Source organism: Eptatretus burgeri, chromosome 3 (assembly GCF_056783735.1).
Source record: "Eptatretus burgeri isolate ZD-2024b chromosome 3, Ebu_testis_v1, whole genome shotgun sequence".
NCBI classification, from domain to species: domain Eukaryota; kingdom Metazoa; phylum Chordata; class Myxini; order Myxiniformes; family Myxinidae; genus Eptatretus; species Eptatretus burgeri.
Genome location: NC_140963.1, coordinates 116,318,834 through 116,336,925, shown reverse-complemented (window position 1 = coordinate 116,336,925; position 18,092 = coordinate 116,318,834). Strand labels below are relative to the sequence as shown.

The window sequence follows — 18,092 nt, the reverse complement described above, 5'->3', positions numbered from 1 at the left end:
GGTTAGGTGTGTGACAAGGATGAACCGATTAGATTTTGGTGAAGATCCGGATCCGGATCCTACAATTTTTTAAGTGATTCTTCACCACTGAGAGAGAGGACCAAAATCGATACATAGCACGATACCTCAAAAAGTTGTGGACGGATTCGGGCGAAAGTTGGTGGACATGTTGGGTGTATGTGACAAGGATGAATTGATTCGATTTTGATGAAGATCTGAAACTGGACCTGATAATTTTTTTCGTGATTTTTCACCATTGAGTGAGAGGACTAAAACGATATATAGTACGCTATCTCAAAACATGTAAGGATTCGGACGACACTTGGCGGACAGGTTGGGTGTGTGACGAGGACAAATGGTTTCGATATTGGTGAAGATCCTAATCCAGACCCAGATACGAGAATTTAAAATTAAAAAAAAAGTTATTCTTCACCATTTAGAAATGGGGCCAAAAATGATATCTCACATGATATTTCAAAGTTATTGGGCCCAATATGTTCCACTGAATCAGGCATTGTGTGGCGGAGGTATGCTCACGACTGGGTGCCTTTCTGGTTGACACTTGGTTCATCATTCCAAGTCATGCAAATAAAACTTACATGATGCCTTAAAGGTCTTTTGGCTATTTCTCAACAATTTATTGCATGATCCCACTCTCCTTATGAGCAACATCTGGTTAATTGCAACTTGATAACAACAACCAACCGTGGAGTTGATATTTTCGATAAAAGTCCTGAAAAGTTTGCACGAGCGATTTGAGGAGAAAGTTCAGTGGTTGGTAGGTTTGAGGTGGCCTCTCACGCCTGACAGCAAGAATGGTCACGGCAGGGTTTCTACCTTGAAACGCAACGTCACGTTCTACCGACACTCTTTGTGTGTTGGTTTTATCCCTTACATGATTCAATCATTTCCCTTCCAACATTCTCCATCCTGCAATTGGCGACCCAAAAAAGACCATGAGACGCACCGTTGCTCCTGACTGTCACCTCCTTCTGGCACACGTCTTGGACATTCACCGTGCAGTTAGCAATGTTCTCCGGTTCAGAACAGTCGTCCCCCAGTTGGAACTCTTGGCATTGGTAGCACTGGATCTGGAAACTATGAGTACCTGTGACAACAAGGGGGCAAATACTGTGGTGAGTCCTCATGCAAAGGAAAGGTTTAGGGTGGAGGTGGTAGGGCTGGAACGTGAAAGGTCTTACCAGAGCTGAGAATGCCCGTGAGGAGCAGCGCGGTCAGTAGAGTACCCATGGTCTTCCTTGTCACATCATCGGGTCACACTAGTGGGAACTCAGCAGTGGGATTTACGCACCCCGAAGACGCACCGTTCTCAGGTAGCCATCCATCCCTGTGGTCTTACGAGCATCCACAACACAACGACCTCGACACATATATATGCCATGCCCCTCACCGGCACGGGTCATGAGCGCTGCCTCTTTACAAACGTCCCAGATACCTTTGGAACTCAGCTTCTCCCGTCGGCGCCTAATAAGTCCCAACTCCTCACACGTGACCATTCCACCTTCACTGCCTCCTCCCCCTTTCATCCCGCCTACCAGATCTGACCCCAAAAAATCTGGCCGTTGCCCCTCCCATGGCTCTCCTCTGTCGCCACTCGGTCTCAACCACCTCTGTCATACACACGACCCCGCCGCCCACGTGTTACATCACAATCATCACTCCCTGAACTTCAATCTCCTTACTACTTTGACATTCACTCCCGAACCCTCCTCCAGCCTCCTCACCTGATACCTACTGCACTCCTCTCCTCACCGATACTCCACATCTATGGACCATACCCTCCCCTTCAACCCCCTCCTCACCTGAAAGCACGTCACGGGCTCCTCGTTGGAAACTCCTTTCGCCACATGCACGGTTCTGCAAGACGAGGCACAGTCGACTCTGCGGTGCGAAGACAGCATTTCTGGTGCTTTTCCCGCCCTTTTTCCTCAGCGCGAGTCTCGTGCGCGTTTCCAACACGACGCACGAGTCCCTGGACGGTTCATGTGCTTCCCGGGCCGTGCGCTCATATATGCAAACAGCCATTGATCCCATCATCCTCCGTTTACAAGAGTTTCTGCCAAAACCCGCAACGCGACAATTGAAAGTGTACGCGCCCTTTCTTTTTCCCCACCACAAGCCCATCGTGACATTCGAGTGTTTGTTTACGCAAGCGACGCTGCAGTGGTCTGTGGTCCGCAAAGCAGCCCGCTCATTAACATTGTAACGAGGCACACGCTAACGATCCTCACTAAAGCGTTTTCACGAACGCATCAGTTTTCTATCCCGAGCCTCGTAACCGCCATTATGGAGCTGGGTACCGCTGGGCGGTGTGGAATCCTCAGGGTTCCCAAACCCGCGTCTCGATTTCGCGCAGCGCTCGCTCAATTTCATCCAGACATCGATTTTCTCTAATGCAATCAGCGGTTCACTTCTGCTTAAAACAAAGTCCAATTAGACCAGTTATTGGAGAGATAAACAATTTCAATGTCAAAGCAGATATTTCGCTGAGTTAGCATTTGCGGGGCTGAGGTGGAGCAGAGCATCTTCGGAAGCTTGGACTAGCTGCGTCCGTCTCCTCATATTGATGCTCCGGCATGACCGGCACGATGCATCACCCACACACCCACAGCGGGTGATGCTGGAGGCTCATCGACTGTAGAGTGAGTTAGGGTCGGCCTACTTAAGGTAATAATTTTGGACGGGGTGTCGGCGACAATTCACTGACTCTTCGTCGAAAGAGTAATAACGGCCACCAACCAGCAACCAAGGATAGCAGCGACAGAAGTTGGATTGCGAGTCGAACCCAGACTTGTAGACGTCTCAAAACCTGCACTGCGCTGTCAGAGCTTTCACCTCGAAGCCCCATTAACCGTTAAAAAATTTCATCATTAAATGTCGATTCTGGAGAATCGCTGAAATTAAATTGTGCGTCCGCTCCAACTCTTTCCGTACGAGACCCAGTCACTGAAAAGCACCGAAGCGACCGGCGATCGCGCGCAACATGCACGTGCGATGGATGTGCCGCAAGTGCGTGGAGGACGCGCGATGAGCGAGGAGCATCGCCGTGTGACCACCAAGGGGAATCGGAGCGGAAAATCGAGCATGATGGACATTTCAACCCCACGACGGATAGACTACCCACCGAAATTGATACGGGAGGGGAGATGGCCTCATAAAATGTCGATTCTGGAGAATCGCTGAAATTAAATTGTGCGTCCGCTCCAACTCTTTCCGTATGAGACCCAGTCACTTTTGAAAAGCACCGAAGCGACCGGCAATCGCGCGCAACGTGCACGTGCGATGGCTGTGCTGCAAGTGCGTGGAGGACGCGCGATGAGCGAGGGGCATCGCCGTGTGACCACCAAGGGGAATCGGAGCGGAAAATCGAGCATGATGGACATTTCAACCCCACGACGGATAGACTACCCACCGAAATGGATACGGGAGGGGAGATGGCCTCATAAAATGTCGAAAAAAACCCCCAACTTAGCTAAGGTGTTCATCTTTTGTAATCGCGTGAACATATGCTAAGCTCGTAAGAATGTTCAATTAACGTTGGCAACGTTTAATCACAGTAATGAAAACGGAGACGGCAATCCGTGTTGGCTCGAAACTGTTTATTAATACGCCAAGGTGACATTGTTTCTCCACTTCGCTGGGACGAAACGGAGAATCCAGCATCGCTGAACGGTGGTTGATACACAACCTGCAAATACCTGATCTCACACCTTCGGAAAAGCCGCCTGTTGTGCGACTTGATAAAATACATAGTCGCTGTACAATAGACTGTACAAAAGTAGATATAAATATCCGGCACTATAATAGAAAAAAATACATTGGATGCCAGTGTTTCTGTGGTGGGACAGTTTTTGGGTTCAGTGCTTGGAGAGATGTTCGAGAATACTGCTTAGTTTTAGGAGACCCTGGAAACTGCAAGACCCTGAAAAGGTAAACATCAAAGGGATTCTCGTGTGACGTCGTGCCGATACGCGTCTGCAGGGTTTGAAAAACCTGAAACGCCAATATGACTTCAACGCGACGTCCAATACCCAAAAAGGAACCCATTTCTCTGCAAAACAAATCATAATTTATATAGTATAGTCTGAGAAGAGCATTCCTGATGTACATTATGTACAAAATATATTGCAATTTTTTTCTTTTTTCTTTTCCGAGGCTTGAATGAATTTTCTTTTTCATATTCTATATGAAAACCACATTTGTACAGCAAATTAGGTCGGGAGTTGGCGTTGAAAAAGAATCTTCTGCGGGCTACCTGAAGAAAAATGTACAACGCAGTGAAGGTACATCATGAGGTCTTGGGACTAGCCGAGGGCGTTCAGATCTCGTCTGGATGCCTTTTCACCAATCCATGCATGGCACGCATTGCAGATGTCTTCCGCCTGAGTACAGTTCTCTCTTAACATGGAACTCTGTGATGGAGAATTCTGTTGCAGAGACGACAACAGACTTCCTGTAGTTGTTCTGTGCCAAGGGGCTTCAACAACAGGGGGTGAAAGTGGGGAAAGGTGAGATCGGAGCATCATGGTTCGTTGGAGAGCTGGCTCGTAGTGGAGGAAAAGCTGTCATACAGCGAGTCGCTCAGCGACTCCGGGTTGTCGGTGCTGGTATGAGTCTGGCCCAGGGTCATCTCCACTGTTTCTCGAGTGGCTGACCCAGTACGTCGAAGGCCGGCAACTGACTCTTGGCCTTCATACGCCTCGGTATCAGGCAAGCGTGGAGGAATCTATGGGTTTAAGGGAACCGAGAATGGAATTTGTCATGAGTGGGTGCATTGTACACAGAATGTTTTGCTCCTTTGTACATACTACTTGTCTGTCCCCTGTAATTTCCCTTTCCAAACACACTTTCAGTCTTTGGCACAGTCACCCTCCTGAAACCACTACTCTGCATTTCCACTCACACACACTTACTTCCCAACATCTCTTTCAAAACTATGATTTCGTTCTTTTTTTAACAGGCTCCAACCATTCCCACCATTCCCAATGATGGGGAGGTCCGCTGGGAAGGTTTGTCGTTCAAGTTTTTTACTAATTGGTTGGCCAGGCCTGAGATTCGACTGAAGGAAGCAGGAATTTGGAATTTTGCTGGGGTACCGTTAATAACTCGCCGACTCTTCAAGTAACACACTGTGAGGTTAACTCTTCCACAGTGTCTTTGGTATGCAAGACGTAACACCAAGATTAACGTCCATTCGAGGGATGGCACACCGTGATGCAATGCCCCCATCTCCAAAGCACCAATCTGACAGTTTATAGTCGAGTCAGGACTCAAACCCAGATGAGATCTCTCAAACAAAAGTGTGCGACCTCTTCACCATCCTGGTGAACAATAATATCTTTCTTTCTTTCTCGCTCTCAAAAATCCTTTATGATAGCAAAGCGCATGCCGAGACGCAGCACTGTGCCATGGTCCGAAAGTGCGAGGACATGGCTAACTACGATGTTATTTAAGAGGAACTTTTTTGGTGGTGACTTGTGTGGTTCCAAATGAAAATCAAGTCTCTTTGACCTGCTTTTCTCCAAGGCAAAGCAAAAGTTTTTTTTCAAGCTCTTGATTGAGAGATTCTCGCAGGAAGAATGCAACACTATCGTCTGATTACTGTTATTTTTCATCAAAATGTGTTGGCATTTGAATTAAACAAAAAACATTATGTTGGTGCACTTTAAGTAATTATTTTGTGAGATCACGAGCATCTTTTTTTTGTTGCTCGCTGCGAGGGCTTCTTCCTATTTCCACAGTGATCTCTCCCTATAAACACACAAACACACATATGTACACGTCTCAAAATGGATGGAAGTAGAAACTTTGAGACTGGGTTGGTCTCTGTTCCATCTCCTGAAACCTACCCACGTGTGGAGATAGCAGCCAGCAACAGCAACTTACATGCACATATACATACATACATATATGCAAGCACACACTTATGTGTATATATATATCACACACATACACACACACACACACACACACACACACACACACACACACACACACACACACACACACACACACACACACACACACACACACACAAACACACACATCACTTGCAGGATAGACATTAGTGGACATCAGTATGCTATTACATGCACATTAGTGGACAATGAACCAACACATGCTATATTGGATGTGAACCTTAGTTCCCTTCATTCTTCATCATGAGCTTCAGTTTCAAACCAGAATACTAATAAAGTATGTGCATCAGTATTGTTATGGTTGTGGTAATAGACCCTGGGGAGAGCATCCATGAACACCTAGGGAATCCAGAGATAGTTATTTCACTAGGATATGTTTCGAAAGATCCCTGCCCATTGGACAGCGGATTGGGGGAGGGGGGAGGTGGGGATGCACTGTGAGATTAGCATGTTTCATCCCTGGCGTGATTTTCCCCCTTTTCTATGCAGTTTCAATCCATCAATCCATCTTTTAATCCCATGATCCATCCTTTAATCCATTCATCTATTTCAATCTCTCACACTTTCGTTTCTAGCCCTTATTGCTCACAGCATAACCGACCATCAAATTTAAAGTTTTTTATTCTCTTCCTGCACGTCATGCATTTTGGAACTCTATACGTTTCTCACACAGGCACAGTACAGGACCTCTGCAAAGCATTCCAGCAACAACAACGCCTTCTGAGAAACCCAACACCGGCAAGCAACAATGTCTTCCGAGAAACCCAATTCCGGCAAACAACATTGTCTTCCGAGAAACCCAAGTTCGGCAAACAACATCATCTTCTGAGAAACCCAATTCTGGCAAGCAACATCATCTTCCGAGAAATCCAACTCCGGCAAACAACATTGTCTTACAAAAAATGCCACTCCGGCAAACAACATTGTCTTACAAGAATCCCAACTCTGGCAAACAGCATCGTCTTCCGAGAAACCCATCCGGCAAACAACATCGTCTTCCGAGAAACCCAACTCTGGCAAGCAACATCGTCTTCCGAGAAACCCAACTCTGGCAAGCAACATTGTCTTTCAAGAAACCCAAGTCCAGCAAACAACATTGTCTTACAAAAAACGCCACTCCGGCAAACAACATCGTCTTACTAGAAATCTGACTGCGGCAAACAACTAATCCCAACTCTGGCAAACATCATCGTCTTCCGAGAAACCCAACACCGGCAAGCAACAATGTCTTCCGAGAAACCCAAGTTCGGCAGACAGCATCGTCTTCTGAGAAACCCAATTCCAGCAAGCAACATCGTCTTCTGAGAAACCCAATTCCGGCAAGCAACATCATCTTCCGAGAAACCCAAGTCTGGCAAACAATATCGTCTTCTGAGAAATCCAACACCGGCAAGCAACATTGTCTTCCAAGAAACCAAAGTTCGGCAAACAGCATCGTCTTCTGAGAAACCCAATTCCGGCAAGCAACATTGTCTTCCGAGAAACCCAATTCCAGCAAACAACATCGTCTTCCGAGAAACCCAAGTTCGGCAAACAACATCATCTTCTGAGAAACCCAATTCCGGCAAGCAACATCGTCTTCCGAGAAATCCAACTCCAACAAACAACATCGTCTTACAAAAAATGCCACTCCGGCAAACAACATTGTCTTACAAGAATCCCAACTCTGGCAAACAGCATCGTCTTCCGAGAAACCCAAGTCCAGCAAACAACATTGTCTTACAAAAAAACGCCACTCCGGCAAACAACATTGTCTTACTAGAAATCTGACTCCGGAAAACAACTAATCCCAACTCTGGCAAACAGCATCGTCTTCCGAGAAACCCATCCGGCAAACAACATCGTCTTCTGAGAAACCCAACACAAGCAAGCAACAATGTCTTCTGAGAAACCCAACACCGGCAAGCAACAATGTCTTCCGAGAAATCCAAGTTCGGCAAACAGCATCGTCTTCTGAGAAACCCAATTCCGGCAAGCAACAATGTCTTCCGAGAAACCCAACACCGGCAAGCAACAATGTCTTCTGAGAAACCCAATTCTGGCAAGCAACATCGTCTTCTGAGAAACCCAATTCCGGCAAGCAACAATGTCTTCCGAGAAACCCAAGTTCGGCAAACAGCATTGTCTTCTGAGAAACCCAATTCCGGCAAGCAACATCGTCTTCTGAGAAACCCAACACCGGAAAGCAACAATGTCTTCCGAGAAACCCAATTCCGGCAAGCAACATCGTCGTCTGAGAAACCCAACACCGGCAAGCAACAATGTCTTCCGAGAAACCCAATTCCGGCAAGCAACATCGTCGTCTGAGAAACCCAATTCCGGCAAGCAACATCGTCTTTCGAGAAATCCAAGTCCGGAAAACAACTTCGTCTTACAAAAAATGCCACTCCGGCAAACAACATTGTCTTACAAGAATCCCAACTCTGGCAAACAGCATCGTCTTCCGAGAAACCCATCCGGCAAACAACATCATCTTCCGAGAAACCCAACTCTGGCAAGCAACATCGTTTTTCGAGAAACCCAAGTCCAGCAAACAACATTGTCTTACAAAAAACGCCACTCCGGCAAACAACATCGTCTTACTAGAAATCTGACTCCGGCAAACAACTCATCCCAACTCTGGCAAACAGCATCGTCTTCCGAGAAACCCATCCGGCAAACAACATCGTCTTCCGAGAAACCCAACTCTGGCAAGCAACATCGTCTTCCGAGAAACCCAACTCTGGCAAGTAACATCGTCTTTCGAGAAACCCAACTCTGGCAAGCAACATCGTCTTTCGAGAAACCCAAGTCCAGCAAACAACATTGTCTTACAAAAAACGCCACTCCGGCAAACAACATCGTCTTACTAGAAATCTGACTCCGGCAAACAACTCATCCCAACTCTGGCAAACAGCATCGTCTTCCGAGAAACCCATCCGGCAAACAACATCGTCTTCCGAGAAACCCAACTCTGGCAAGCAACATCGTCTTCCGAGAAACCCAACTCTGGCAAGTAACATCGTCTTTCGAGAAACCCAACTCTGGCAAACAGCATCGTCTTCCGAGAAACCCATCCGGCAAACAACATCGTCTTCCGAGAAACCCAACTCTGGCAAGCAACATCGTCTTCCGAGAAACCCAACTCTGGCAAGTAACATCGTCTTCCGAGAAACCCAACACCGGCAAGCAACAATGTCTTCCGAGAAACCCAAGTTCGGCAGACAGCATCGTCTTCTGAGAAACCCAATTCCGGCAAGCAACATCGTCTTCTGAGAAACCCAATTCCGGCAAGCAACATCATCTTCCGAGAAACCCAAGTCTGGCAAACAATATCGTCTTCTGAGAAATCCAACACCGGCAAGCAACATTGTCTTCCAAGAAACCAAAGTTCGGCAAACAGCATCGTCTTCTGAGAAACCCAATTCCGGCAAGCAACATTGTCTTCCGAGAAACCCAATTCCAGCAAACAACATCGTCTTCTGAGAAACCCAAGTTCGGAAAACAACATCATCTTCTGAGAAACCCAAGTCCGGCAAGCAACATTGTCTTCCGAGAAACCCAATTCCAGCAAACAACATCGTCTTCCGAGAAACCCAAGTTCGGCAAACAACATCATCTTCTGAGAAACCCAATTCCGGCAAGCAACATCGTCTTCCGAGAAATCCAACTCCAACAAAGAACATCGTCTTACAAAAAATGCCACTCCGGCAAACAACATTGTCTTACAAGAATCCCAACTCTGGCAAACAGCATCGTCTTCCGAGAAACCCAAGTCCAGCAAACAACATTGTCTTACAAAAAAACGCCACTCCGGCAAACAACATTGTCTTACTAGAAATCTGACTCCTGCAAACAACTAATCCCAACTCTGGCAAACAGCATCGTCTTCCGAGAAACCCATCCGGCAAACAACATCGTCTTCTGAGAAACCCAACACAAGCAAGCAACAATGTCTTCCGAGAAACCCAACACCGGCAAGCAACAATGTCTTCCGAGAAATCCAAGTTCGGCAAACAGCATCGTCTTCTGAGAAACCCAATTCCGGCAAGCAACAATGTCTTCCGAGAAACCCAACACCGGCAAGCAACAATGTCTTCTGAGAAACCCAATTCTGGCAAGCAACATCGTCTTCTGAGAAACCCAATTCCGGCAAGCAACAATGTCTTCCGAGAAACCCAAGTTCGGCAAACAGCATCGTCTTCTGAGAAACCCAATTCCGGCAAGCAACATCGTCTTCTGAGAAACCCAACACCGGCAAGCAACAATGTCTTCCGAGAAACCCAATTCCGGCAAGCAACATCGTCGTCTGCGAAACCCAACACCGGCAAGCAACAATGTCTTCCGAGAAACCCAATTCCGGCAAGCAACATCGTCGTCTGAGAAACCCAATTCCGGCAAGCAACATCGTCTTCCGAGAAATCCAACTCCGGAAAACAACTTCGTCTTACAAAAAATGCCACTCCGGCAAACAACATTGTCTTACAAGAATCCCAACTCTGGCAAACAGCATCGTCTTCCGAGAAACCCATCCGGCAAACATCATCTTTCGAGAAACCCAACTCTGGCAAGTAACATCGTCTTTCAAGAAACCCAACTCTGGCAAGCAACATCGTCTTTCGAGAAACCCAAGTCCAGCAAACAACATTGTCTTACAAAAAACGCCACTCCGGCAAACAACATTGTCTTACTAGAAATCTGACTCCGGCAAACAACTCATCCCAACTCTGGCAAACAGCATCGTCTTCCGAGAAACCCATCCGGCAAACAACATCGTCTTCCGAGAAACCCAACTCTGGCAAGCAACATCGTCTTCCGAGAAACCCAACTCTGGCAAGTAACATCGTCTTTCGAGAAACCCAACTCTGGCAAGCAACATCGTCTTTCGAGAAACCCAAGTCCAGCAAACAACATTGTCTTACAAAAAACGCCACTCCGGCAAACAACATCGTCTTACAAAAAACGCCACTCCGGAAAACATCGTCTTACTAGAAATCTGACTCCGGCAAACAACAATGTCTTCCGAGAAACTCAACTCCGGCAAACAACATTGTCTTCCTGGAATCTCAACTCCGGCAAACAACATCATCTTACGAGAAACCCAACACCGGCAAATTACATCGTCTTTCCGAGAAACCCAACTATAGCAAACATTGTCTTCTGAGAAACCCAGCTCTGGCAACAACATCATTTTCAAAGAAACTCCTCCACAACTTCAATGCCATGGTGAGCATGGACCAATGAGGATGTCCCACATGGGGTCAAAGAGTACATGGTGACCATTGCCTCCTCGAACTCCACTTCCCACAAACTCTGCTCCATCGAAGCCACACCTGGCCCAGGAAGCTTATAAAGCAAGCGACTGATGCTGTTTGCAGCTGTTCTTGTGTGCTGGAGATCTTAGAAAGAAAATTACCTGCCTGTCCATGCTGAGGGACCTGACTGATCTGGAACAAGAGCGCTGAGCTGGGAAAAGGTGCATCGAGCTGATACAACTTGCGCTGACCAGAGACAGGGGGCACGGGGCGAGACAAGCACGAAGGCGAGGCACAACATAACCACCTCCAAACCACAACACAACCACCTGTGGGAACTTATCATGACCACCCATTGTTTATCACTTCATTAAAGTTGTAAGAGGGGTGAGAGAGGGAGGAGAGAGGAAGGAGGAGTCAGGGAGTGAGGACAAATGAAGAGATTTGGAGGGGCGGGGGGGGGAGGGATGGATGGATCGAGGGAAGGGATGGATGGAGGGAATGATGGAAAGTGGATTCACAGCAAGTTCCACAGTTGTTCATGAACATACGATACTTCTATCTCACAGATTGAATATGAGGTCGAAGGAATGAACGAATGAATGAGTTCCCACCTGCTGTTCCTTCATCTGCCATTACATTCCCTGCAGTATCTGCAATGAGCTTGGGTTTTGGAAACAACTCTCCCCTAATAACCTCTAAAGTAATCCACCAGAGGGTGCGTCTCCAAGCGTCTCTAGGCAGTGCTCAACATGACTGCTCTGAGGTGAAGGTTACATTTTAAACTTTTGTCAGATTTAACTAAGACAACGGAACATATATATGTATATATATATATATATATATATATATATATATATATATATATATATATATATATATATATATATATATATATATATATATACACATATATATATACACATATATATATAAGGCATATATATATATATATATGTGTATATATACACATATATATATATATATATATATATATATATATATATATATATATATATATATATACACATATATATATATATATATATATATATATATATATATATATATATATATATATATATATATATATATATATATATATACACACACATATATGTTGTTGTTGTGAAGCGGCGTTGCTGTTGTTGTGAAGCGGCGTTGTGGTTGGTGGTTGTTGTTGTGAAGCGGCGTTGTGGTTGGTGGTTGTTGTGAAGCGGCGTTGTGGTTGGTGGTGGTAGTAATGGCGGCTGGCCCAAAATAAAGATAGTAAAAGAAAAACGGCTATCCTGAAGAGTCGCAGCCCGACTGAATGACATTTATTCCCTCGAAACAACGGGTTTGGGCCTAACTACACATATACTTACCGAGATATCTCACCTAAGGGACCTGAATGGTGGTTTGCGAATTTGGTCAACCACAACACTACCCCCTCCCCTTTTTACAGACTCGTCCCGAGTCGTCAAATTTTCGTGTGCCATCATGTGTAGTTTTCCCCTAGTACATTTTACCTACGGATCCCTGAGTGCGACATTCATGGTATTCGTGTCCCCAAAATAAATAACCTGAGGGCTGAGTAACTACCGAAACAAACTCACTCACACGGACGACTTAAATAAAATTGCCGGCGCTAAGACAAACATGCCGGGGGCGCACTCATATTTACAGTACATCTTAACCTTAACTTACAAATTTTACACTAAACCATGGCCCAGGATCACTGAACTCTGCAAAAAGAAAGCAGTTAACAGGGAGCCAGGCTGCTCGCATGCAGTCTCTGGCTCAAACCAATGCAGGTGACAGGGAACGTGGCCGGCTGCTCACACGCAGTCCAAGGCCTTCCCTTTTGAACTGAACGCAGTGAACCACAACGGTGCATGGGCTGCACAAATGCAGTCTCCGTGCCAGCTCAAGTGGCACACGCAATGAACACAACGAATGGATGGATGAATGGATGGACGCAAACACGGCGCACGGGCCGCCATTGCAGGCCCGTGTTGTAGCTGCCAACAGGGCAGTTCTCGCAGCTTGCAAACTGTTGCTTTCTGATCCTGGCGCACATGGCAATGAACAGGGGGGGGGGCAAAGCAAAAATTGAACGGGGCTGGTGAACAGGGGCAGTGGGCATGGCATGGCAAAGGTGATCAGGCAAACACAGCCTGCAGAACAAGGCCGCTGCAGGCAAACACAGCCGGCAGATGAACTGGCCGGCACAGGCCTTGAAGCACAGCAGCTGCAGACAATCCGACCGGCACAGGCCTTGCAGCAAAACAACAGCTGGCGATGAAGTGGGCCGGCCTTTGCCTTGCAGCAACGCAGCCAGCAGATGAAGCTGGCCAGCCTTTGCCGTTCAGTGGAGGTTGGTGGAGGGAGTGCGGTGGTGCTGGCCACTCGGAAGGCGGGCTCGGACCTACACTACAGTCTCCCTCCCAACCTATCGCCTTTGCCTGTCATTGTCTATACCCACTCCCTTAATCTGTCAAACCCCAATTTAGCCCCAACTTATTTTTTTATTTTTACTTCCCCACTATAAATCGTCCCCTAACCCCCTGTACTGTCCTTGTTCGGCTAACCTATCCTGTCACCTAGCCTACCCCCAACCCCTACATTCCCTTCCTGGAGGGGAATAAGGGAGAGCTAGCGTCCTGTGTCGAGGCCCAACGAAGCCTCAGAATGGCCTCCCCAGACTTCAGCGATCTAACCCAAAGTGGGTCCAGCGGCCCACAACGAGAGCGAGGGGATGGATGGTGCGGAGGGGTACACTTCCTAATCTACCCTATCCATTTAACTGTTAAACTACCCCAGGGCTTTCAACAAGCGCCTCGCGCTTAAACTATTGGTTCTAACAACCCAGATTCCCGTCGCCTGTGTTGGTGTTCTCACAATTTCGGGCCTTGCCCCCTAATTTTCTCTACGTGCCCTCACACGGTCTCATGGCTGGGACGCGTGGCTCCCTTTGGCAGGCACGACCCTCTGCCGAATCTCCCGCTATGGCACCCCCGGGCAATACACTGCCTCCGAGCCTACCAGCTCCCTAAACACTGGGGAGTGCCCCCTATGGCACCTCCCCTGAAACGCACACGTGGCAGGCTGGCTTCCCAGGCCCCTTTCCGAGGGTCACCCGTGCCCACAACACTGCCCACGCGGCTAATGGCGCCCCGGGCCCCCGCACCAAGCAGGCGCACCCGTGCCCACTACGCTATCCCGGCCCCCCATGGGCCCTTGGCCTACTACGGCCGACTAGCCTGGTGCCCGGGGTACCCACTCAGCGATACTCACTTTTCGCAGCCACGCTCCCAGCCCGTCAACAGGGCTCATGCACCCCTCCAAATGGGTTTCGAGCCTACTTTCCCACCAACAACAAAACAACCTCCATTTTTCAATTTGACTAACCCCCTAACTCAGTCTACACTGACCCCGGGGTCTCTTGGGTGGGAGTCACTCCTCCCCCCAATCACTCATCGCACCATGCATTCCCCATTCGCTCCACTCACACAGACCCGTTGGCCTCACTCACTCATCATGTACTCACCTCACAACTCTTCAACACACACACCACTGAACTCTGCCATCCTTCTAACTACATCCCCTAACTAACTCGTGCTCCCACGTCGTCCCTTAAACTACAGCATGTTCCTTTTTAACACTACGTAGCTAAACTACGTCCCCTCTACACATTCACAAGTCTGTCACTGTCTCCAAATCTCTAAAATAACTTTCCCAACCTAAATCTCGCTACAATCCCTCTAACTAATCCATTCCACGGACTCCATGAGGACTTACCCCTGCCCCATGAAGTGGGTCTAACTAAGCTAACCCTTCCCCCTAACTAGTTTCATCCTGTGCCCAGGTAAGGGGGTCTTCCATCCCTTGCCCAGGAATCCTGTGCACCCGAAAGTGAGGCTTGCTGTTCTTTTTTTTTTTTAACATGCGCAGCACCAGCGCGGCAACTCACAGCTCGCGCACTTTGCACCTGCCCGTGACGTCATGCAGCTGCACGTGTACCTCGTCCCTCCTTGGACGGTACCATCCGGCAGGGATACCCCTCCTGCCGGATTCCAACCCCACGTGCAGCCATGACGTCACCGTGCGCATAAAAAAACACAAGCCCCACGTCTCGAGGGGTTCCCCACGCGAACACATGTGCCCTGCCCGTTGGAGCGTAACACACACGCCCGCGTGGAGAACCCGTCCGGTCCAAATCCGTTTACCTGCCTAAACTTTGTCCGTCCGCGGGATCGGCAAATCCACCGCGTGCGTTTCCGGACCGGGACTTCACTCTCGCAAGCGAGCACGTGGGGGCCTCGTGCGTTGCACAGCACGGACCTCACGCTCGCTGCTGGGTGAACCCGGCACGGTCCCCGAAACAGCTGCAGCCGCTACTCGGCTTTTGTCTCTCAATTGTCGTTGTCGTCTCCATTCGACCCACGCACACCTGCGTGTTACGACGCTAACACTCCATTCCATTACACTCACACCGGGAGACGCGGTTGCATGCTCACACATGCCGACTGACATCTCCCTCACATACCGCTCTCTCAAACACACGGTCTCCCTTGCACTCGGCCGTTCACTCACGCATGCCGTTTCCCTTGCTCACGTGGCTCCACTCACTCGCGGCCTTTCACTCACTCGTGCCATTTCCCTCACACAAACCATACTACTCACACACGCGGGGGCACTCATCCGCGGTGCCTCACTCATACACCGTGCCTCACTCACACACGCGGGGGCACTCATCCGCGGTGCCTCATCCACACACGGCGTGCTGGGAAGCACGCCCTTCTGCACACTTACCACCACACCACACACACGGGGTCGCTTCCACACACGGGGTCTTTGTCACCCACCCGGTCGCTCTCACACACGCCCTTGGACCCGCGCTATGCGTGCGTTGCAGCACGCATTTCGCCACACTCGTGAACACACACTTCGACACCACACACACCGGGACAACCACACTGGGGATTTGTGTCCCCACAAGGGTCTCCGGGGCCTCTATACCCCCCAAGCTCTCCGTGCACCCGTCCACAGCACTCCTCCCCTCGAACTCGCAAAGCACGACCGAACTCACCTGGTCGTGACTCGCCTCAAGGGGGCATACTCCCTCCCCTCGTTCCTGGAGGCCACCCCGCTGCTCGCACCGGGTCCCTGCACGGTCCGCCAGCTCACCCCCATTATCCTCCACTACCTCCGTGTGTGTGTGTGCGTCACTTACCCCGTCTTCATCGTGTAGTCTTCCCTCTATCGTTCCCATCTCCCGTGTCTCTGTACATTTATTCGTTTCTGTTGTGCCCTCGTGTCTATTAGTCTCTGCTTCTTTCTGGCGTCTTTCCCTTATCTTTATGTAGGTCAACCTTGCTTTCTCCTTAAGTCGCTCCCGTCCTTCCCTGTTTTTCACTCCTTGCTCTTTCACGATCTCCGCGTACCTCATCCTTGCTTTCCGTCTTAATTGTTCTTTTCTCTCCCTCCCAATTACTTTCACCTCGTCTCTTGTCTCCCGAATTATTTTCTCCTGACCCGCCTCCACCGCGGGCCCGACAGCCGTTGCACTCCCTCCCAGCTCGTTCGCTCCCACACGTGGAGTCGCCATTTTAAGCTCCCCGGTTACTGCCTTCATGCCCGCCTGCAGGCTTCGGCCCATGCTCTGCGTCTCACCCCGCAGCTCTTTCATTTCTTCCTAAATGTTTGTTTCCATTTCGTTCATTTGCTGTGTATTCGCATCCATTTTCGTTTTCACTTCGTTCATTTGCTTGTTCATGCCTTTTATTTCGTTTGTGTTTGTATCCATTTTCGTTTTCATTTCGTGCATGTCCCCACTGATTCCTGCCAGCATGGCGCATAGCTGGGCCATGTCGGGTGCACTCAGCTGAGCCGATTCGGCAAGGATCGGGGGGTTTTGGCGGAGAGGGGGAGGGGAGGTGTCATACACCGCGGCCGCCGCCTCACCTATTTCGGGCTCTGGGTTCAGTTGGGGGAGTTCGTGTTCCTGCACAACCAACATTTCCTGCACGGGGATTTCATCCTGGACCATGGATTCTACATTACTACACATATACATTTCTAATACCTCCGGCTCCCGCTCGCCTTGAGACGCCATCTTATTTCTCGTAAAAGGTTAATTTGAATCGCTCGTAATTTGGAGGGAATCGGGGGTCGCTCCTCTCACCCATGGACCGATTCCCGTAAATTTAGCTGGAGACAGGAGAGCCCGTTGTCCCGTTCTCCGACACCAGTGTCGCGAGGAGGGGGATGAGTTTGTATCTCACGACCTGACACCAGTGTGCGGTATTCGCGCCCGCCGGCGTGCGGACGGCCACGTAACTCGAATCGCGGCACGTCGCCCACCGGACGGACAATCCCGTCGTGACCCTCTCGGACTAACGCCGGGAACTAGTCACGGGTGGGCCTTTCGGCCTCACCACGATCGTGCCAATCGGCCCCCCGCGTGGGATAGGGTTGCTCGCCAAATTCGACCTACCTAAGTACCCACACGGAGGGTAGACCGGGCGATCGCACCTCGCCGCAGGCCAACTTCGGACACGGGCCACTTTAAGCGACCCGTTCCGTACTATCGGGATAACCGAGCGGTGTTATCGTCAACCTCGACGGTTCGATTAATTATTGGGCGTATTTAGCCCACGACCAACCCTTTACGTGAAGTAAGACGGAGATTCAATAATAGAGAAAAGACGAAGCGAAACGGGAAAAACAGTTCAACATAAAGCACATTTATTCCGCGGCAAACGGAAAGCACACATATACAATTATACACCAAAAGCAAATGTAAAAGTAGAAGAAACACACAATTCTGCACAAAAAGCAAATGCAACAATGCAGATCTACTACCGACTACCGAGCACACGGCAACACTTATACAGTTTTACTTCACAGACGGCGCCGACAACACATATACTCA

General features: G+C 48.9%; 2 protein-coding genes across 4 annotated transcripts in view; both read right to left on the bottom strand.

Annotated features, from left to right (window-relative positions):
• LYPD1 (LY6/PLAUR domain containing 1) overlaps positions 1 to 3,427 on the bottom strand; it is a 67,720-nt gene extending 64,293 nt beyond the window's left edge. Inside the window, exons 1-3 of the mRNA XM_085875204.1 lie at positions 1,824 to 3,427; positions 1,203 to 1,355; positions 968 to 1,108 (exon numbers count right to left, since the gene is read on the bottom strand). Of these exons, the coding sequence (XP_085731330.1) occupies positions 968 to 1,108; positions 1,203 to 1,251 (190 nt within the window). The 5' untranslated portion in view covers positions 1,252 to 1,355; positions 1,824 to 3,427. The remainder of the gene's footprint in view (positions 1 to 967; positions 1,109 to 1,202; positions 1,356 to 1,823) is intronic.
• A 172-nt stretch (positions 3,428 to 3,599) lies between these two features.
• LOC147030789 (uncharacterized) overlaps positions 3,600 to 18,092 on the bottom strand; it is a 682,768-nt gene continuing 668,275 nt past the window's right edge. For 2 of the 3 annotated variants that reach the window (XM_085875201.1, XM_085875198.1), the window contains exon 19: positions 3,600 to 4,747. In XM_085875201.1, coding sequence (XP_085731327.1) covers positions 4,544 to 4,747 — 204 coding nt within the window. In that variant the 3' untranslated portion in view covers positions 3,600 to 4,543. The remainder of the gene's footprint in view (positions 4,748 to 18,092) is intronic. The other variant, XM_085875199.1, reaches the window with a different exon arrangement.